Source organism: Canis lupus, chromosome 4 (assembly GCF_003254725.2).
Source record: "Canis lupus dingo isolate Sandy chromosome 4, ASM325472v2, whole genome shotgun sequence".
Taxonomy (NCBI): domain Eukaryota; kingdom Metazoa; phylum Chordata; class Mammalia; order Carnivora; family Canidae; genus Canis; species Canis lupus.
Genome location: NC_064246.1, coordinates 73,814,832 through 73,836,548, shown reverse-complemented (window position 1 = coordinate 73,836,548; position 21,717 = coordinate 73,814,832). Strand labels below are relative to the sequence as shown.

Genomic DNA, 21,717 nt, shown 5'->3' with positions numbered 1-21,717 from the left:
GCCGAGAACTACCAAGTAACAAATATAAAAATAAAATAAAATATTTGTCCAATTTGCTAATATTTTTCATTTTTACAATTTCATCCACTATCACAACTCCAAATCCCCAGGTAAACCCAGCACTCTACTACTTATTTAGATAGTATACCTTTAGCAAGATTCAAAGTTTTACATTTATTTAATAGATATGCGATATTCACCATCATCACCAATATATTAAGAACTGACCTGTTGACCTGGGTTTGGTTACACTGAAATGATTCCATCAAATCAGAATCTTTGGGATAATCAAGATGGGAGCTTCCTGCATTTCCAAAAGTAGATAACCTACAGTAAAAAAAAATGAGCGATTCATTTATCCATTGGTCCAACAATAAGTCCCATTAGGATCTCAGTAAAGAAGACACTTCCTTAAGAAGCTCATTCTGGTGAATGAAACAGATACGTAAACAAATGCTGACAATACACTATACCAATTACAGTAATAAAGATTCCTGCAGGGTGCAGTGGGAGGTCAGAAGATCTAGCACCTAATAAACAGCTTTGGAAAAATGAATCACCTAAGGAATCCAGGGTTGTCTGCCTCAATTTCATTACCTTAATTCTATTCTGATACCTTTCCCCATCCTTAAATCAGAAATAATACAAAAGGAGAGAGCTGAGGAGTGATGGAAGACCCTGAGCTAACTCATCGGCAAGCCTGGAGTCCTATTCCCCATCCTTACCGCCACACCCAGGAATCCTGGCTTTTCTGTATCTTAGACCTCTCTTCAGGCTGTTTCATGGTTTTCCTTGCTTGGCAGTATTAGCAGGTTGTGTGTAGACAATTTCTAAATGTAAAGGTTTAATCTGCAAGAATGTATTGATTATTTGCTGTGGGGTTAACACATTGGTAAGTACTGTGAGCACAGTGGCTGCTGGTCTTCCTCAGGCGCCACCTTTTCTCTCCTCTAATGTAACCTTTCTCTGAGCCATCTCATCCATGCCCAGCCATGACGAGGACTCCCAAATCTAAATTTCCAGTCTAAGGACGCCTGGGTGGCTTAGCGGTTGAGCATCTGCTTTTGGCTCAGGGCGTGATCCCTGGGATCCTGCTTCTCCCTCTGCCTATGTCTGCCTCTCTCTCTCTGTGTGTCTCTTGTGAATAAATAAAATCTTTAAAAAAATAAATAAATTTCCAGTCTAGACCTATCCCCTGAACTCTGTATGTTAAACTACTCCCTAGTGTTACAGACACCTCAAATTTAACAAATCCAGAGAAAAATTTCAACTCCCAGTTCCACATGACCCAATCACTTTTCATACTGGAGATGAAAGATACCATGATCCATCTAGTTACCTGTGTCAGCACAGGCATCACTCAGGTGAGGATCCTCTAAAATATGCTGTTTAAGTGCCCAGAATTTTAATTCATATCACTGTTTAAGTAGGGTTTCACTGATTTACCATTTTGGTTAACAATGTAACCAACCTTGATTCAAATTTGTAACTGCCGAATGTCATAAGGGCCCACAGCTTCTAGAGTAGATGTAAAAAGAACATTTCTTTCATATTTTTTCCTCCTTTACACTTTAATATTCTGATGTATTTCAAAACAGAAGAACTATTTAAATCCTCTCTCCAAATGGATTCTAATCCTGAAAATTTCATAATTTGTTGGTTCAAAATACCAGGAACAGCTTGATAGTTTTTGACATTGTATTTCTGCTGAAAATTGCCCTCCCTTAGGAGCTTACCTTGATCAATACCCCCTAAGTACTCAAGTACTGTTCCCTAGGCGTCTCTGTTAATTATTTTGGTACTTAGTGGCATGCAATTCTGCTCCTTTTATGCTGTGTCATATATATCTTCTCCTCATCATGATTTTAAGCTGTTCCTCTCTTAGGGGCTTTAAAACGTAGACATGCACACAGGAGGTGACTAATAGATACTCAGTGAATGAACCATGTACAGAAAACATCTGCTTCCTTCTGTATCCTGTACTAACTTGAAAGAGATACAAACACCTTTCCCAAACGTTTAAGACCAAATTTTCCTTGTGATGTAACTTGATCTATACCAGTAAGTAGTACAATGAAAAGACCTCTAGTTTATGAAGTAGGAGACTAGGCTACTTACCTACAAACCAAAACTATGAAGCTTTAAATACTGAGTTCATCTTCCTGGACCTTAGGTTTCCTGATTTATAAAACTATGAAGAGTAAAAGCTCTCTAAAGATCTGAAAATTCTATGAGCTGGGATGATAAAAATTCTGCATCCTGAGCAAATGTGTAAGCAGAGAAAGAGCAGACTACAATATTAACTATCATTGCCCTCTGTGTTCAAGTACCTGAAATAAGGCTTGTTGGGAGACATGGTGATCTGTAGGACCTCACTCGTCATATCCAATTCAGAAAATGCTTCACGGAGCCCCTCTGACTGCAGAATAATTTTATTAATGACATTGGTGCTGCAGAAATCAAAATCCAGAGTCTCCTCCGGCTCCTGAGTATTGATTTTGCAGACTGTCACCACTCCTCCTTCTTCTAGAAAGAGCATCAAAGGGTAGCCATAACCTTGGTAACACATCCGAAGTGCAGTTAAAGTCCCTGCAAGGTAATAAATCATATGTTGGGCTTAGCTTTATAATGTATGCTCAGCTTCTTAAGATTATTACAACTCTTGAAGATTATTCTATTCTGCCCAATTTCTAGCATATATCTATATCTATCTCCTTATAAGAAGGGATCATATTTTCCCTGACGACATATGTAGGCAATTCAAATAATAACAGAACTAGGAACCAGAACAAAATTTTACTCTTTGAAATCATTTTCCAGTTTGCCAAAAACACCTCAGAAATAGCTTATTGATTTTATATACCTACAATTTTCAGGATGAAGAATCTACATGGACCAATATTGCAAGTAACAGAATTACTGCAGAATAAACTATGCTCTTTCTCAACGGTACAATGTGCACGACAGTAGACTGCTTTGATAATGTCAGTGTATCTACTGTGTAAGGACCCTTCCAACCTTTTCTATTGGGAGATACTATTTACATTTCCTCAAACTTTAAGATCAAATTGAGAGAAAAAGAGAAGGTGGTTAATGGTAGTGTGGGTTTTAACACTACAAATCACTAGCGGAGGAGGAGGAATAGGATGGGACATTCTAGCTCCTTCCTCTTACTAGATGGAGAGCTACAGTGAAGAAGAATAGGGGAAGGCAGGTGCTTTTATGAAAAACCAGCTAGGGAATGCTGCATTAGAAAAATGTATACTTAACAATAACGGAATTGTCAGTACAAAATTAAAATATATTTTCTAAAGAACCACAACTGAATTTTCCCTAGCTAATCTCCATATTCCTTTCCTGTGAAATAAAATCGTTCTTCTGGGGATTCCTTGTAGTTTTATATCCATAGCAACCGAATTCACTATTCCTAAAAAAAATAAAACATGTAAATATTTTAAAATTAAACATTTCAGGAAATAGACAATTTATAAATAGGACTTAAAGAAATAAAAGCAAACACTTTTTTAACACAGTAAACTAGGTGTGAGAATTAGTTTCTGTTTTTCTCTGCCACTAAACTGTATAATTCTGAACAAGTTAGGGGAAAACACCATTTAATACATATTTTACAATGTTAAAGATAATACACATTCAAAGTCTTCTCTTGGTCAGTTCAAATTTAAAACCCCTAAAACGGGGGGTCCTGGCTGGTTCAGTGGTTGAGTGTCTGCCTTTGACTCAGGGCGTGATCCCGGGATCCTGGGATAGAATCCCACATCCGGCTCCCTACAGGGAGCCCGCGTTTCCCTTCCCTCTGCCTATGTCTCTGCCTCTCATGAATAAATAAAAAAAAATCTAAAAAAAGAAATAAAACCCCTAAAACTTTGTAAATTAAAAAAATTATAAACACTTTTGTAAATATGAAAAAAACATAGCATACTTCCTATTAATGTGAGAAGTTGAAATCCATGATCATGACCAATGATAAATTTGCAATTTCTAAGATATTGTTTATTACTTCTAATAACTTCTCCTGTATTTTTCTGACCATTTGTATAATGCTTTTGTGTCATTATAATGATAATAGAATGGTTCACCTGGCATAGGACTTGATCCAAAAATAGATAAACAGTCTAAAAGGATAGTTAAATTTATTCGAAAAGTAACAGACTCTTCTTGAACTATAAACTCTTGAAATATTCCAGCCTGTGAAAAAACGTAAACATAAAAATGTATACATATTAATGAAAACTCACATAAAAGTTTCTAGATTTCACTTTATATGTTTTAAAAATAACAATGTTACGCTAACCCCATGAAAATAATTTCTGATTACCGATCAAAACATCTTAAGACTTTTTTCAACTATTATTAGTTAGAATACTACTACTCGGTAGTTAAGGTGTAACTGATTTCAGTACCATGCAAAACTTCAGGAAAGGTCCTTCATCTAGGTTCTTGGATCTAAACTATTGTCCCACGTGACTTCCCCTTGTCTCATTTCTGTGGCCATCAGTAGGGCTCAAGTCCTTCGGAAAACAGCCAAACAATCTGATAATGCATCAGTGATACCGATTTTCAATTTCTTTTGAGGACAAGAACCACGTCTTATCTATCCCTCTATATCTGAGGTTACACTATGCACTTAAGTGTTAAAAAAAATGTTGGATTAAATTTGAAATCCTATGTGAGCCATACATGTATCACTTTGTAAGGAGGGATTATAACCAATAAAAGGGAAAAGGGAAGTAGTTGCCAAAACCATATACTCTGGAAACAAATGTTTGGGTTCTCATCCCAACGCGGCCACCTGCCATCTGTAGGACTGTTGGCAAATCACTTAAAAGACGCCTATTTCGGGGCAGCCTGGGTGGCTCAGCGGTTTAGCGCCGCCTTCAGTCCAGGGTGTTATCCTCGAGACCTGGGATGAGTCTCATGTCAGGCTCCCTGCATGGAGCCTGCTTCTCCCTCTGCCTGTATCTCTGCCTCTCTCTCTCTCTCACCCTGTGTGTCTCATGAATAAATAAAATCTTAAAAAAAAAAAAAGTTATAAGAAACAGGCAAAAATTAATTTAAAAAATAAAAAAGACGCCTATTTCGGGGATCCCTGGGTGGCTCAGCAGTTTGGCGCCTGCCTTCAGCCCAGGGTGTGATCCTGGAGACCCGGGATCGAGTCCCGCATCGGGCTCCCGGTGCATGGAGCCTGCTTCTCCCTCTACCTCTGTCTCTGCCTCTCTCTCTCTCTCTCTATCATGAATAAGTAAATAAATAAATCTTAAAAAAAAAAAAAAAAAAGACGCCTATTTCGGGGATCCCTGGGTGGCTCAGCAGTTTGGCGCCTGCCTTCAGCCCAGGGTGTGATCCTGGAGACCCGGGATCGAGTCCCGCATCGGGCTCCCGGTGCATGGAGCCTGCTTCTCCCTCTACCTCTGTCTCTGCCTCTCTCTCTCTCTCTCTCTCTCATGAATAAGTAAATAAATAAATCTTAAAAAAAAAAAAAAAAAAGACGCCTATTTCGGGGATCCCTGGGTGGCTCAGCAGTTTGGCGCCTGCCTTCAGCCCAGGGCGTGACCCTGGAGACCCCGGATCGAGTCCCACGTCCGGCTCCCTGCATGGAGCTTGCCTCTCTCTGTGTCTCTTACGAATAAAAAAAAAAAAAAAAAGAAGAAGAAATGAGAGAGACGCCTATTTCCATACCTGAATAAAAGCATTTGCTTGCACACACTTTGCATTTTCCACCGTAACCTTGATTCCGTTTTTAGTGGCGAAACACGTCGCATGATCTCGGAAATGAATAGCCTTCAGGATAGTGGAGAGATGCCTGACGTTGTCAAGGCTGGCCACCAGGCTGTAGTCGCCGTCCTCTTGGGTCTGTGGGGTTAGGAGGGGCATCGCCCTCGGCTCCTGCGGCCCCAGGGGATGCTCCCGGTGGCCACACGCGCCGCTGCGGGTCGGCGAAGCCCTGAGGACCGCAAGACTCGGGTCAGGGCAGGGCAGGCAAGGCGGGCGGAGGCGGCCCGGGCACCCAACTCCGCCGGGCAAGGGCTGAACCCCACATCTGCCACTTCGGCTCTCTGTGACTCTGGGGGGGGAACGACTCCTCCAAGCTACGATTTCCCCGCCTCTAGCAAGGGGCCAGCACCACAGGGCAAGTTGTGAGCACCGCAGTTCCCGGGGGACCAGTTTCCGCGCCAAACCGGGCCTCCCCGCCCCCCAACTCTGCCGCTAACGGAACAGGGATGGAGCGCGGGCCCCAGGCAACCCCGTTCCCCAGCCTGCACACACGCGGCATCTCTTTACCAGTCCCGGGATCCCGGGACGCGGAAACCTCACCTTTGTGGCGGGATCCGGGCGCCAGGGAGCCCTCCGCAGCCGGGCCCCCCGGCAGGCCCGCCCGCCGCGCCTCCCGGGCAGCCGGGGAGGAAACGCTCGGCTCCCGCCGCTCTTTTCAGACCCGACGGCCACCTCGGCCACCGTCACCACAGAGCTGGAGGCGGCCTAGAGCGCCGCGCCTGTCCTACCGGAGACCGGAAGAGCCTACCACCGCGCCGGGGGGACTACGGGGCCCGGCGCAAAGCACCATAGAGATCGGAAAGGGGAGCGAGCGGCCGCGCCGGAAGGAAAGCCGAGACCGAAGGCGACCGGGCAAGATGGCGGCGGCCAAGAGGAAGCGGCGTGGAGGCCTGGCGGTTCAGGCCAAGAGACCGAGAAAGAACCAAGAAGATTCCAAGCAGCCAGCTAAGCTGGGCGACGTGGCAGAAGAGGCGGAGGAAGAGGAGAGAGGCCGTATCCCAGGCCCCGTGTGCAAGGTAGAGAGGGATAACCTCCGGGTTGCACCAGCGCCTGCGGCTCTGGCGCCTTCCCTGGGGCCGCCAACCTCGTGAGAGCTTTGCAGATTTCGGAGTTGCCTGTCTGTTGCCAGAGCTCGGCCTCGGCTCTCTTTCCCGGTCAGACGGACCACGGTGCTTACAGCTGGTTCTCGTGCACGTGGCCGCCCTCGCGGAGGCCAAGGCCGAGGAAGCGGGCGGGCCTCGGAGCTCTTGCGGGGTTCGCAGGGAAGCGGCCTTTGGGGTGTTCCGTCCCGTGGTGTGTCGTCTCCTTCATTTTTTTCTTCTTCTTGGGGGTGTTACTACCTTTCCTTTTAAAGTTATTTCTCGCTATCGGGTATAAATCTTCCAGTATCTAGTCAGCTACTGTCAGTCGGGGATCCTGAAGCTTGTTAAGCGTCCTTTAAAGAGTTGCGGTGTATCTATCCATCTATCTAATCTTTATCTATCTATCTATCTATCTATCTATCTATCTATCTAGTCTAAGCTTGTTTAGCGGTCCTTTAAAGAGTTGCTGTCCATCTATCTATTCACCCACCCATCATCCATCTATCTAATCTATCTATCTTGCTCTTCCGCCATAGTCAGCTACTGTCAGTCGGGGATCCTGAAGCTTGTTAAGCGGTCCTTTGAAGACTTGCTGTCCTAGGGACAATGATTTTGACTGGTCTGATCAGGTTTTTAACTCTTAAGGGATGTTGGAAGCTAGACTAGATAGAATGAACTCTCCTTGTATTCACACTTCTGTCACATGTCAAGCGCTGTACGCAGTCAGGCCTCCTCTGGCTTTGGGATTGCTAAACCAGAATGTGACTTCCGATAGTGTTGGGAGTTTCGAAGGAAACTAAGAATTCATGTAAGTTTATGGTTTGTATTCAGAAGAAGGCGAACACAAGTTGTTGGGCCTTCCTTCCTTTCCTTACCCTAGATTGGATACTGTGGAGGCAGAAATGGTCTTTGATTTATTTCTGTTTTGGTTCTCTTTCAACTTTCCTGGCCCTTAGCCTAGTTAGTACTCTGGCAGGTAGTAGGTGATAAATGACAGTGTATGGTGGAAAGCACTAGGAAAGGAGTTAGCTCTGAGGAATGAAAGGCGAGTTTAAATTCTAGCCCTGACATTAATTAACGTCCATATTTTGAGCTCCTTTGTCATCTGCAAACTGAGAGGAAGAAAATGTGATTTAATTTTTGTGACGAATAAGCTGGACTTCTAGAAGATTTTCAAATTAAAGTTGAAAGTGCTGCTACTCTTCCCTTAACCTGGAAGGAAATATGATAGTATATGTGACATGAGTCATAAAATGAGAAATTCTGTGGAAGTACAGAAGATAGAGGTTACTCTCTTACCCTAAGACAAGTCAGGTAAGGGATCATGAGATTTAGCCCTGGCGCTGGATCTCAAAGTAAGCGCACAATTTCAGAATTCAGTTTTCAAAAATGAGAGGGAACAATACAGTGGCAAAGAAGAAAAAATGATCAAAAGCATTGAAGCGGAGGAAAAATGCAGAAAATCTGAAAAAACGAGCCAGTTAGCTCAAAGGTAGGGTTGATTTAGGGCAATTAGTGAGGGAAAAATAGAGATGTATTTTAGGATCTAGTGTTAAAGCTATGTTCTTTGGAGTTTGTTTAGAAGATCCTGGGAGGCTAAGGATATGATTGAAACAGTGCTTTAAAAAAAAATTAAGCTGGTGCTAGTTGGCCAAACTTAATTGGAGAAACTCCTGTCTGGGAAGGCTAGCCATTTAGGAGATTTGACATGATAAGGATCTGAATTCAGGCACTGTGAACGGGAATGGAGTAAGAGTTCTTTTGAGAAAGAAATTGACAGCATTTGGTAGTGCTTATGATACAGGAGAATAGAGCAAATAGATGATTCAAAACCTGGGGGATGGAAATGATGGTTGCATCGTTAGAAAAATAAACAGGAAATTTGCTATGTTTAATGTTTAGTATTCTAGAGTTGAATTTGAGGTAGTATTAAGTCAAATACTTGGGTTATTAAAAGTGGTGAGAGTTCTTTACATTTCTGTACATTTGACAGTTGAAGCTATGGAATGATTATGAGAACTCACTTCTGGAGAGAAGAAGAAACCAAGAGAAGAAGGCTAGGAAATATCTTTATTTTTATTTTTATTTTTTAAAGATTTTTTTATTTATTCAGAGAGAGAGAGAGAGAGGCAGAGACACAGGCAGAGGGAGAAGTAGGCTCCATGCAGGAAGCCTGACATGGGACTCGATCCCGGGTCTCCAGGATCACATCCCAGGCTGCAGGTGGCACTAATCCGCTGCGCCACAGGGGCTGCCCAGGAAATATCTTTATAGCATCAGGGGAGGTTTTGGAGAGATGGAAGAAGGAAAACCAAAAGTGAAGAAAGACAAGGAAAGCATTTCTGGGAGGCAGTCATGGTCAGTGAATACCACTGAGAGATTGTTAGGATTGTTTGGCCTGCTACCTGGAAGCTTTTTATGATTATTAATTTGTCTCTACTTACCTTATATACAAGGAGTTAACTTTTCCATTGGCTGTGTTATTTTATTAGAACCAAGGGCTATTTTAGCTTGCTTTTTTAGATAGGGGATCTAAATTTCATCTATAAGATAAAATTATAGATATAACTTCATCTATAAGACTTTATTTCAATAAAGTTTGCTTTTTTGCATCATCACATGATGCCATGATGGTTTGCCATGTTGTTATCTGTCATATACAATAGACAAAATGAAAATGGCAAAGCATTGAAATAAGGGTTTCACACTATTCTTGCCTCCTTGTTGTTTTGTTTTGTTGTGTTTTGTTTTATTTATCCATGAAAGACACAGAGGGAGAAGCAGGCTTTGTGAGGGGAGCCTGATGTGGACTCACTGTATCCCAGAACCCCAGGATCATGACCTGAGCTGAAGGCAGGTGCTCAACACTGAGCCACCCAGGCATCCCACTCCATGTCTTTTTTATTGCTTGCTTGTTTTCTGTTTTCCCATATGAGAACAGTGCCTGACTCCTGATAGGAATCTAGTAAATATTAAATTAATATTAAAGTTTTCTTGTGAAAGGAATTTTGACTGAGGAGTTTGTTTGAAATCAGGAGTGGAGGGTAGTCCGGGTGGCTCAGAGGTTTAGCGTCGCCTTCAGCCCAGGGCCTGATCCTGGAGACCTGGGCTCCAGTCCCACGTCGGGCTCCCTGCATGGAGTCTGCTTCTCCCTCTGCCTGTGTCTCTGCCTTTGTCTCTCTCTCTGTTTCTCTCATGAATAAATAAAATCTTAAAAAAAAAAAAAAATGGAAAGATTGTATATATAGTTAAACATCTCAGTTCCCTGAATTATACACCTGAGAGAGAGGCAGAATTAAGGATATAGTCTTGATACATTAGAGGATGATGGAGTATTTAAAAACTAGATACTTTTAAACTATCTTTAAAAAACCAAGGTAGGTTCAGTATGAGCTTTAAAAATTTTAACATTTTCTTTTTCTTTAGGGCAAGTGGAAAAATAAGGAACGGATTCTCATCTTTTCTTCCAGAGGAATAAATTTCAGAACAAGACATTTAATGCAAGATTTGAGAATGTTGATGCCTCATTCTAAAGCAGGTGCTTTTATATCATACACTTTAAAAGTTCTTATTTATAAACTTGTCTATATATTCTCACTTTAAATTGTTGTTTAACCTGTCATTTATTCAGCCTTATCAGGTAAAGAACTCTGTTGCCTCAGAACAGTGATAAGGTTTTTCCAATTCACATTTTGTTAGAAATGCTTTGCAAAATTCATTAAACATTCCCTTCACTTTCTCAGGTATCCTATTATTATCAAAACATTTCTTGAAGGTCCAGGAATGCCTTCATTGTAGTGCTCTCAGATGTGATAAGCTGGTTTGTCCTTCCAAGTAATTGGTGACTGCTATGTATTGCTATCTGCTTTTTTTTTTTTTTTTTTTTAAGGTTGGCTCCATACTCCGAGTGGAGCCCAAGCCCAGTGCAGGGCTTGAACTCACACACAATGCTGAGATGGACAGTCATACTCTTAATCACTGAACCATCCAGGTCCCCCACTATCTGCATTAAAAAAACAAAAACCTGTTCTTATTTAAAAGTTAATAGACCATAGTGGGATTTGAAGCACCTTTAAGGTGGGGCTCAGCCTACTTCTAAATACCAAAATATTCTTTTTAGTGATGGTGTATCTTTCAGGCAAATGAAGTTTTAAGTTAGAACTGCGGCAGTACCATCATAGAGCTGTTTTTGTGCCTTTGTTGAGGGGAGCTTTTGGCTTTAATTCTAGATAATAATTTTGTTTCTTAGACCACTGTTTCTCAAAGTCTGCTGTTACATCTTCATATCTCTAAGAGATTTAATTTTTTTTTTGTGATCTAAAACCATTTTTTAATCCATTTTCCTGACAACTGTGATTCAAAATTGAAATAAATCTTCTTCAGTTCAAATTTTAGTTTTCTTCAGTAAGTGTTCCTTAAACTGCAATCCTAGAACATAGTGTTCTGTTTGTAAGAGTGTTTCCATATTTGAAAGGGACTTATAGAACATGTAAAGTTGACAGGAGACCACTGCTTAGAACATAGTTTATGATTCTTGAGGACTCTTTTCTTTTTTTTTTAATTAAGATTTTATTTATTCATGAAAGAGAGAGAGAGGCAGAGACACAGGCAGAGGGAGAAGCAGGCTCCATGCAGGGAGCCCGTTGTGGGACTGTTTTCTATTCAGTCATTTTTATTAAAAAAAAGTAACAAGATTTTTAAAGAGGTCATGTGTTTTTAGGCCTAATAATTTTGAAAATTAATAAAATCTCTTAAACTGAAGATTGTAAAAACAGTACTTTTTTAGAAAGCATGTGTGATTTGTTTGAAGTAGCTTTGAAATCTCTTACTTACTTTCTTTTTTTTCTTTTTAGATACAAAAATGGATCGTAAAGACAAATTGTTTGTCATTAATGAGGTAATTTTAGATAGTAGTTCAAGTAAAATATAGGAACACTGTTTAGGAATAAAAATATTTTGGGATGCTAAAGATGTTCATTATACAATAAGTTATTCAATGACTTTTAAATTGTTTTGTAAAAGATAGCTCAGACATTTTATTAACTCTTCAATGATTTGCTTATAAATTTTTATATACTCACTATCTCTCACAGTTTAGTGATTCAGTATAAATTATTTCTTGGTCATTCTTATATTTGTCTTACCTCACCAAACATTGACATTTCTAAAGGACAAAGTTTCTCTTTTATTTTTTTTTTCTCATCAGGTACAATACAGTGCTAAATTTATAGTGGGTACTTATTTTAAAAACTACCAACACGTACAAAATAAATTAAAAGTCCATTAAATATTTTTAAAACTACACATTTTAGAAATGTTTTTGCCAGTATTGAAAGTGGTGATACACGTGGTATTTGCTCTTAATTTTTAAAGTATTGTTGAGGATACTTAACTTTTATTTCTTACTATTTTTTAAGATTTTATTTATTTGAGATACAGCACAGCAGGGGAGGGGCAGAGGGAGAGGGAAAAGCAGGCTCCTGCTGAGCAGGGAACCCAATATGTGGGGCTCCACCCCAGGACCTGATCATGACCTGACCCGAAGGCAGACACTCAACCAACTATGCCATCCAGGTGCCCCTAAACTTATATTTTAAAGCCAACTTTTAAAAATTTAGAGGAATTGTATTTTTAGATCATTTTCTTTCACTATTAGAAAGGCTTCTTTTATTCATTTAGCTTGAATTTTTGAGCCCGTGCTATATATGGCCTTACTTCAAGGCTGTGAAAACTGTTTTAACAGAACAATGCCCCTGTCGTCCAGTCGGGCTTATATTCTAATGGGGGATTTAGTCCGCAAACAAGTATGATTTCAAGTGAAGATAAGTGAAAAACACAGGGTCTGAGTTTCCAGCAACTGAGGCTAAACTAGAAAACAACCAATAAGTGTTGGTTGTTCTAAATCCAATAAGAAACAAAAGCAGTGGACCTAAGAGTTTTTTAAAGTTGTTAGGTTTAAAGTCACAAGTAGTTGAGAGTTGATGAATGCTATATTACTTTAGGAATATTACAGTAATATAAACTGTCAAGATGTAGAAGTTTAATTCAACTTAAATAGGTTTTCTAACTTTTGCCTTTCATCCCTTAGTGATTTCACAGAAGTGAAATCAAGAAATGATAGTATAGATTAGGAAGAAAAATCTTAAATTTCTTAAGCTTAAAAATCAGAACACTAAAGAGTTAGAAATAAAAATAACCATTATAATGGATGTAGTTGATTCTTGAAGGACTGTGTGTCCTAAGATTGGTGAGGCTAAATGTAGTGTGCTTTATCCCTAAGGCATCCTTTTTTACTCTTTGTAGGTTGTACATGGGAGTATGGTGGGAGATAGGGTTCCCAGTGAACAGAAGAAAAGCCAGAGTGTCTAGTTTGCCTTAGAATACCTAAGAGGGATTTTAAATGTTTCCTTTTGTGAATTTACCTAGATTTAGGCCTTTGTAGCCTATTAACTTGCTTAAGTATTTTTGGGGGAATCTAGATATTAATGCTTTGGTTCTCATTTTTATTATCTATTTCATGTTTCTATACTTTGTTTAGGTTTGTGAAATGAAAAACTGCAATAAATGTATCTATTTTGAAGCTAAGAAAAAGCAGGATCTCTATATGTGGTAAGAGAATGTATTGAGACTTAGGTAGAACTGTTCTTGTAAATGGACTTATTTGTATCTCTTAGGTTGCAGACTGCTTTCAGTCTTCTATGTTAAAAGATTGGGCCAGGGGATGAAGCAAAGTCATTTGATTTCACAGAAGTTGAAACCTTTAAAGAAAATTTAATATATGGATGTTATAAGCACAGCATAATGTCTTTTAAACTGTGAAGTAGTTTACTATATTCTAAATTCTATTTAGTTGAACAATTTCATGTTTCTCAGGCTTTCAAATTCACCTCATGGACCATCTGCTAAATTCCTTGTTCAAAACAGTAAGTTGACTCAATTTAATTTTTTTTTTTTTTTTTAGTTTAAAAATTTTTTATGACAAAATTGAAAATCATGCTTTTGGGATAATTGTGCCAAAGTTATAGCTACTTTTGTTATATTTTTTTCTAGTTCATACCCTAGCTGAGCTAAAGATGACTGGAAACTGTTTGAAAGGTTCTCGGCCCCTTTTGTCATTTGACCCAGTAAGTTTCTCATTTAGTGTGTGAGGTCTAATTTTCTTACTCTGCATAGTTGTTTAGTGGACATGCTTGTGTAGTTCAGTTAGTTAAAATTTAAAAATACAATTTTAAGACACTGTTGTCAAATAATATGTTCACTTTATTTTTGTAGGCTTTTGATGAATTACCACATTATGCTTTGTTAAAAGAACTCTTAATTCAGGTAAATATCTTTTCTAGAAAGTATTTTTAATAACAGGAGTATCTCTGGACTTTTTGTTAATTAGCTATCTGAAACATACATGATATGTGGTAGAATAAGAAATTAACATATCTTTTTTTTTTTTTAACTAGATCTTTAGTACACCACGGTATCATCCCAAAAGCCAACCATTTGTGGACCATGTGTTTACTTTCACCATTTTGGATAATAGGATATGGTTTCGGAACTTTCAGGTTAGCTTTAATTAATTTTTAATTACACTTTGAAATGAAGTAGATTATATAGAATTTGTAGAAAATGCAAATAATTATTTCCTTTGTTTTGTTTATTTATTTATTTATTTATTTATTTATTTATTTATTTATTTATTTAAAGATTTTATTTATTTATTCATGAGAGACCCAGAGAGAGAGGCAGACACACCGGCAGAGGGAGAAGCAGGCTCCCTGCGAGGAGCCCGATGTGGGACTCAATCCCGGGACTCCAGGATCGTGCTCTGGGCCAAAGGCAGGCGCTAAACCGCTGAGCCACCCAGGGATCCCCCTATTTATTTCCTTTGTTTTAAATAGCTTTTTGGGATCCCTGGGTGGCGCAGCGATTTGGCGCCTGCCTTTGGCCCAGGGCGCGATCCTGGAGACCCGGGATCGAATCCCATGTCAGGCTCCGGGTGCATGGCGCCTGCTTCTCCCTCTGCCTGTGTCTCTGCCTCTATCTCTCTCTCTCTCTCTCTGTGTGACTATCATAAATAAATAAAAATTAAAAAAAAAAATATTAAATAGCTTTTTGCCCTCATAGACTTACAGCAATTAACAACTGTCTCATACTTTAACTACTTCTCTACTTACTTATTTCTAGGCTATGTTGGTATGGAGTAAGGGTTTTCTAAAAAGCAACTATGTTGGGGATCCCTAGGTGGCTCAGTGGTTTAGTGCCTGCCTTTGGCCCAGGGCGCGATCCTGGAGTCCCGGGATCAAGTCCCGCGTCAGGCTTCCGGCATGGAGCCTGCTTCTCCCTCTGCCTGTGTCTCTGCCTCTCTCTCTATGTCTGTCATGAATAAAAAAAAAAAAAAAAAAAAAAAAAAAATCTTAAAAAGAAAAAGCAACTATATATGTTTAGCTAAATAAAAGTTTCTCCAAAGAGGTGGGAATCTGGGAGTGGACATTGTTAGGACTTAGAAAAACATGATCCCTATAGAATGCATTTACTGAGAATTCTAAGATGAGTCATACAGTGACTCATTTAGGAGGAGAGGTGATTCTGGAAATTTGAAGCAGGAGTTCGGCAGGATAATAAATCAGAAAGGTAGAGAAGTGGAAAGAACAGCAAGACAGTTTCAGACAACATATGAAGTAATCTGGGCTCATTCCTGCACGTGGTAGTATGTTGGACACCCTGCAACGTGAGTTGAACATATCCCCTTAGCCTCTGAGGGCAGGCATACATGAACCAACATTGCTAGTATTTTGAATTCAGAAATTGCCTTTAATTCACGAATAAATTGGGCCAGGTATCCTTTTATATACCTTTTAACATAATGTGAATTAGATGTATAAACACAATTTAGGGGTTGACTTAAATTTTAAAAAGGTTCTCCACAGGTTACTTTAATACATTTTGTTACTGTGGTCGCAGTTTTAAAAATGAATTTAACCACAGTTTTTCAAGAATATGTGCACTGTAAGAAGCAAGATAAGGACCAAACTGGAATTACTCAATTTGAAAAGAAACACTGAGAAAAACAGTAATTTTCCCGTGACAATTATCTATAACTAGTAATTTATTTCAGAAAATAGTGAGAATTTGGCACTTGGCAGGTTTCACTTTCACCTTAATTTAATTGGTTCTCACTTCTTTGGGGCATAGTTGTGATGAGGTTATAACCAGTGTATCTTTGAGGAACAATATATCCAAACCAAAATGAAATGTTTCCTTTTTATTAAAGATCATAGAAGAAGATGCTGCTCTTGTAGAAATAGGACCTCGTTTTGTCTTAAATCTCATAAAGATTTTCCAGGGAAGTTTTGGAGGACCAACTTTATATGAAAATCCTAACTACCAGTCACCAAACATGGTAAGCTATTTTTGCTGTTTGGTGGTCCCTCAATGCCCAGAACTCTGGCCAGAATGATTCTGTCAAGCGATTTCTGTTAAGTATGAAACTAAATTTGTTGTTGTTGTTGTTGTTTTCTGCACACATTTTTGCAAATTACTACTTTTTTTAATGACAAGAATGAAGGGGGAAAAAATGTGTAAGTGAATGTTCTCACCATATATTTGGAATGCATCTGATATTTTTTTTTTGTTTTTAGCATCGGCGTATCATAAGATCCATCACAGCTGCAAAATACAAAGAGAAACAACAAGTGAAAGATGCACAGAAAATGAAAAAGAAAGAACCAAAGACTATTCTTCCACACGATCCCACTGCTGATGTTTTTGTTATACCAGCTGATGAAAAGCCGATAGAAATACAGTGGGTAAAACCAGAGCCAAAAGTGGATTTGAAGGCAAGAAAGAAAAGGATTTACAAAAGGCAAAGAAAAATGAAACAGAAGATGAACAGTGGCAGTGCAAAATGAATCAGTGGATAACTAACTTTTCAGTAATTTTATATTTATTTTGTATTCAGTGTGTAAATACGGTTTTATTATCCAGGACTACCTTACATCTCATTAGTGTGGCATTTAAGACAGAAAAACCAAATTAAACTTCGTGGCTTCAGTGGTGTGTATGTTTTTCTAAATATTACCAGAACTCATCAATTAATTTATTTTTCTTTTCAAAGCTAGTTTGATATTACTTAAAATTCAGCATACTTCAGGTTTAGCCTTGATTTCTTGGATTTAAATTTTGGGTTTAGCAAAGCTGAAATTGAAACAGATTTACTGGGTCATTTGCTACTTGTAAAACAACGAATTTTAGGCACTTTGAGAGCATAATTTCAGACGGTAACCTGCAGATAGACTGGTAGAAAGAAAAAACATCTTACTGAGATCGGAGTCCCTGAGTCACCAATGCAAGAGGCCTTGGAAAAGGTAATCCCTGATCCTTTTTCCTCACCTCAAGAAAGAGCACAATAAAAATTCTTAGGTTTAGAGAATCAAAGGATTTAATATATTTGTTGAAAGTATTTTGTAGATTACAAATTTAATTTAGAAGCAGTGGGTATAAATTGCTTGAGTTAATAATTAAGAGGAAGGAAAATGGAACAGTAGTTAGAGGGTACTGGAACATTTGAGTTTCTCTCCTGATGAAAGAACTGTTTGAGGCAGAAAGCAGGAAGCTTATATCCTGGAGGTTAGTTAGTAAGAGGGAAAGACAAGATTCTGGGTGTTAGCGGCCATGGACAGGTAGCTGCTGAAGAGGCAGACTGATTTACATACACATATCCATAACAGGATTGGATCATGTGTGTATTGTTCTGTGACCCACTTATTTCATATTAATCATTTCCCCATGTCTTTATTATAGAACATGACTAATTGCATAGTATTCCACTCTATGCCGTAACTATACAATCTATCCCCTATTGTGGGATATTTCAGTTATTAACTTATGGGTGCTTATAGCAAACATTTCTTGACGTAAATTATTTTATATCACCCTTGTGGTTTCGTATAAGTGGAACTCAAGTCAAAAGATACGAATGTTAAGACATTTTGTATTTCACCAGAGGTCAGAGTTCATATACTTAAAACAACAGTGAAATAATGACACTTGACAACAGTGAAATAATCATTGTCAGTTTGGTAAGTTAAAAAAGAATACCTTTTTGAGGAAGATAATAGTTTTTCTTTTGTTACTAATCTTGTTTTTGTAGTTCTCTTTTACTAATTTGTAAGAGCTCTTCTATGGCTGAGTTATTCTATACATCTTTCCCGGTTCCTCACTTGTATTTTAATTTTGTTCTTTAAATCTGTAGACAGAACAATTGATTTTCTATTATATTTCATTTTTTCTTAATTTTTTTCAAAGAAAGGCCTTGATTGTACAATGAGGCCACTTTATTTTGAAATAGTCTAAATTAGGCTACTTATCTTGCAATTCATATTAAGCAGGTAGGTCAGTTCAGAGGTTCACTTTTTTTTTTTTTTAAGAGGTTCACTTAAAATACTTGTGTCTGGTAATGAAGACCAAATCTGGTTAAGTGCAGGGGGAGAAAAAGCTGATTTATTTCAGCAATTGAATATAGCCCGGGATGAAAAGCTGTAATTCAGGATTTGAATTTAAATACTCACATCTCAAGAAGTTAATTATAGGTTATAAAATAAACTGGCTCAACAAGTTGTGAGTTTGAGTGAAGACCCAAACTTTTAACATATTCTGAGGTGTGTGTTGTAGAGTTTTCATGGATTTTTTTTTTTACAATTTTGATCATCAGTTTCTACATATTTTCCTGTCCCAAATTACTTCCCTTTTACAGTCATTTATAGGAGTACCTCATTTGAATGAGAATTCGTCTTTATAGTCCATGTTCATTTAGAAGCCAACTCGTTTAACAAAGGTAATTCTTTAAACAAATTTATATCCAGTGTAATTGTCTTTACGTTGCTGTACAATGTTACAGGCAAAAAGAGTTCCCTCTTCTCTCAGGAGGAAAAAGGCAGGTGACTCACAAGTCCTAAACAAAACCAGATGTAGTTGGGGGAAAAAAGTTATTTTCTTAGCCACGTTTTATTCCTACCGCAAAGCCATTCTCAAATGGGGAGAGTTTCTATTTTGCCCTGTATTCAAACTCAACTATCCATTGCCGATTTACAAACTAAGGTGGTGTGTGGTATCTTCCTTCTTTGAAAAGGAGGCAGGTGTATGAATTTTGAGTATGAGTTGGTTGAATAGTGGTGTGGAAAAACTTGATGAGGTTTAGGGTTGGTTGGTCTTGATTGATAGGGCAGAGTATTAGGGAAACGAGGGACCACCTTGTACAATAGATGTTAGCAATAGAGCCAAACCTCTTTATGCATGGTTGACGAAACCAACACCTAACAACTGATGTTTGTAAACATTCCACATTACAATGAAATACATTGGTGTGCATATTTCACCAACATATTTAAATGATAATTAGAATACTATTTTGATACCTTATCAAATTGTTTGGAACAGTTGTAGGGATCTCCCATCCTGTAATACTCTTATCAGTTAGATCAAGGAAAAAATGGTTAAATACTAGGAAATGTAGGATTAGAAACCAGAAAGTTAGGATTAGAGAGGAATGGATGGATGGGTTAGCACAATTTTACCCATATTGGAGGTAAAACATTTGGTATGTTTTAAAAAATGTGTTGATGCTGTCTCCCACTGTTCCAATTTAGGCCATCATATTTACCGTTATTTCTCTGCATATTGGTCAGATTGAGCAGTATTAGAGATCTCGATGAGTGGCGGCTGGAGAGAACTGAAGAGTTACACCCGGTATTGGGTCCACCTGAATCCTGCCATTGAGCAGTTGGGGAGGCCTGAATGAACCACTCGACTACTTGGAGTCCGAGTTGCCTCCTCTAAAAACGGGGCTCCACTGAGAAATTATCTTCAGAAAACAAGGTGTTTTCCAGAATCTCCCATCAGACTCCCCATCAGCCTCGGGCAGGCTGCCCACTTGGCGCTCCTTACACAGACGGCCCACTGTGCCGCTCACTATGACGCCCGCCGCGGCCCCGCCCCCCGCCCGTCCGGGCCCCGCCCCCGCCCGTCCGGGCCCCGCCCCCACCTATCCAGGCCCCGCCTCCCGCCCGGCCGGGCCCCGCCTCCCGCCTATCCGGGCCCCGCCTCCCACCTGTCCGGGCCCCGCCTCCGCCTCGCGCAGCCTTCCGGGAACCGGGCCCGCCCCCAGCCCATGCGGAGCCGCGGCCGCCGGCGCCGCCCCCTCCGCGCGCCCGCCTGCCGCAGCCCGCGCCGCCTGTGGCCGTCGCGCGCCTCCGCCGCCCCGCGCCGCTGCCGCCGCCGCCGCCGCGCTCGCTGGCTGGCCCGGTGCGGGCGCTGGGCTCCCGCTGCCGAGGAGGCCCAGCAGCGCCGCCGCCGCCGCCGCCGCCCCTTCGGCCCGGGCCCGGGCCCCCGCCCCGCCCCGGGCCCCTGCCCCGGCCCCGGCGCCCTGCCCGGCCCGGCGATGAAGTGTCACTACGAAGCGCTGGGGGTGCGGCGCGACGCCAGCGAGGAGGAGCTCAAGAAGGCCTATCGGAAGCTGGCCCTGAAATGGCACCCGGGTAACTACGAGCCGGGCCCCCGCCACCCCTCGCAGCCCTCGCAGCCCTCGCAGCCCGAATAACTGCGGGGCCCTGGGCGGCCCCGACCTCCCGCGGGCTCGGGCTCGGGCTCGGGCTCGGGCCAGGTGCCGCTGCGCAGAGCCCTTGCCGCCGCCCGCCGCCCGCCGCATCCTCGGCCCGGCTGCCCCGGAGCCCCCGCGCCCGCGGCCCCTCCCGGCCCCTCCCGGCCCCTCCCGGCCCCTCCCGGCCCCTCCCGGCCGCCCCGCGCCCGCAGCCCGCAGCCCGCAGCGCCTTCTAGCGCCTTCCCCGCTCCTCCCGGGGGCCGGGGCCCCGAGCGCCTGGTCCCGGCCGCCTAGCTGCCCGTAGCTGCCCGTAGCTGCCCGTAGCTGCCCGTAGCTTCATCGCCGAATCCCGGCTGCCCAGGCGTGAAGCCTGGCCGCTTACTGAAATCCAGGCTGTCTGTTAAGTAGCTGTGCCCCCCCCCCCCCCCCCCCCGCCCCGACTCCTTTCCCGGTAAGCCGTTGAAATTCAGACCCGGACTCCCCTTCGGGTGTCCTGCAGACCGAGACTTTTAAGGCGGTGGCTTCCCTCGCGAAGCTTGCCCGTGTACTTAGAAGTACGCTTCCTTTGGATGTTTTATTTGGTGGTAGGTCAGGCTCCTGGGAGGTTTCGGACTGGGAAACTAAGGGCTGTCGTTGAACCTCAGCTTTTTGAGGCTTCTGAGAGGTTTACGTATTAGCGCTAGAACCTCCAGTATATACAAGGCACCAGAGGAAGATTCTGAAGTGCTTAGAGATCCCAAGAGTCTTGCTGGGAAAACATGCTGTACCTAAGCCGTGAAATCTTAAATACAAGTGCAAACAAAACAGCACAACACACACAATTGGTAGTTGGATTCGTAGAACAACTAACAAATGCCCCAGGCATTCTGGGGACGAAGTTTTTTCACTGTGTCCTGAGAGGCAGTGAGGCTTCCCCTTGGCAGAGGAGCCTAGATTTATGCTGGATCCTAGAGGAATGGAACTGGGAAAGGTAAGCTTAAAAGTAGAGGCAACAGCATCATGGTGGACCAGAGATGGTCCAGGGGCAGTTTGAGGACAGTATTTATTGGAAATCTGAAAATATGTGTTGAGAGAAGAGCTGAAGGAGGGGCTTGGGACCCAAATGGTCAAAGGGTAATGTCTGGGGTTGAACAAGAAATAAAGGTATGGATTTGTTACTTAGAGTAATGATCACCAACGGAGGAACTTAAATATATATTGGAAAGGAAGAAAGTAAGCAAGCTAAACATTCATCACAGCAGGAAGTCAAAATTA

The 21,717-nt window shown here is 41.2% G+C and overlaps 3 protein-coding genes across 33 annotated transcripts in view; 2 read left to right on the top strand and 1 right to left on the bottom strand.

The window, feature by feature from the left end:
* The window catches only part of RAD1 (RAD1 checkpoint DNA exonuclease), a 61,491-nt gene extending 41,649 nt beyond the window's left edge, over positions 1-19,842 (bottom strand). For 5 of the 12 annotated variants that reach the window (XR_007410402.1, XR_004814860.2, XM_035714938.2 and 2 more), the window contains exons 1-5: positions 16,466-16,537; positions 5,698-5,962; positions 4,098-4,206; positions 2,331-2,589; positions 229-327 (exon numbers count right to left, since the gene is read on the bottom strand). Coding sequence is in view for 10 of the 12 variants with exons in the window: in XM_035714938.2 (XP_035570831.1) it covers positions 229-327; positions 2,331-2,589; positions 4,098-4,206; positions 5,698-5,892 (662 nt within the window). In the remaining 2 variants the exon portion in view is untranslated. Of the gene's footprint in view, positions 1-228; positions 328-2,330; positions 2,590-4,097; positions 4,207-5,697; positions 5,963-6,333; positions 6,528-16,465; positions 17,078-17,966; positions 18,115-18,637; positions 18,820-19,527 lie in introns of those variants that run through there. The other 7 variants (XM_035714935.2, XM_035714939.2, XM_025436260.3 and 4 more) reach the window with 7 other exon arrangements.
* On the top strand, positions 6,566-16,919 carry BRIX1 (biogenesis of ribosomes BRX1). The gene is made up of 10 exons (XM_025436256.3): positions 6,566-6,809; positions 10,302-10,413; positions 11,729-11,772; positions 13,414-13,484; positions 13,749-13,798; positions 13,926-13,999; positions 14,148-14,198; positions 14,330-14,431; positions 16,141-16,269; positions 16,508-16,919. The coding sequence occupies exons 1-10, from the start codon at positions 6,651-6,653 to the stop codon at positions 16,775-16,777; spliced, it is 1,062 nt and encodes a 353-aa protein (XP_025292041.1). The 5' UTR covers positions 6,566-6,650; the 3' UTR covers positions 16,778-16,919.
* Positions 19,843-20,244: 402 nt separating the features above from the next.
* The window catches only part of DNAJC21 (DnaJ heat shock protein family (Hsp40) member C21), a 44,189-nt gene continuing 42,716 nt past the window's right edge, over positions 20,245-21,717 (top strand). For 19 of the 20 annotated variants that reach the window (XR_007410400.1, XR_007410398.1, XR_007410395.1 and 16 more), the window contains exon 1: positions 20,245-20,401. Coding sequence is in view for 2 of the 20 variants with exons in the window: in XM_049109380.1 (XP_048965337.1) it covers positions 20,305-20,401 (97 nt within the window). In the remaining 18 variants the exon portion in view is untranslated. Of the gene's footprint in view, positions 20,402-21,013; positions 21,434-21,717 lie in introns of those variants that run through there. The other variant, XM_025436223.3, reaches the window with a different exon arrangement.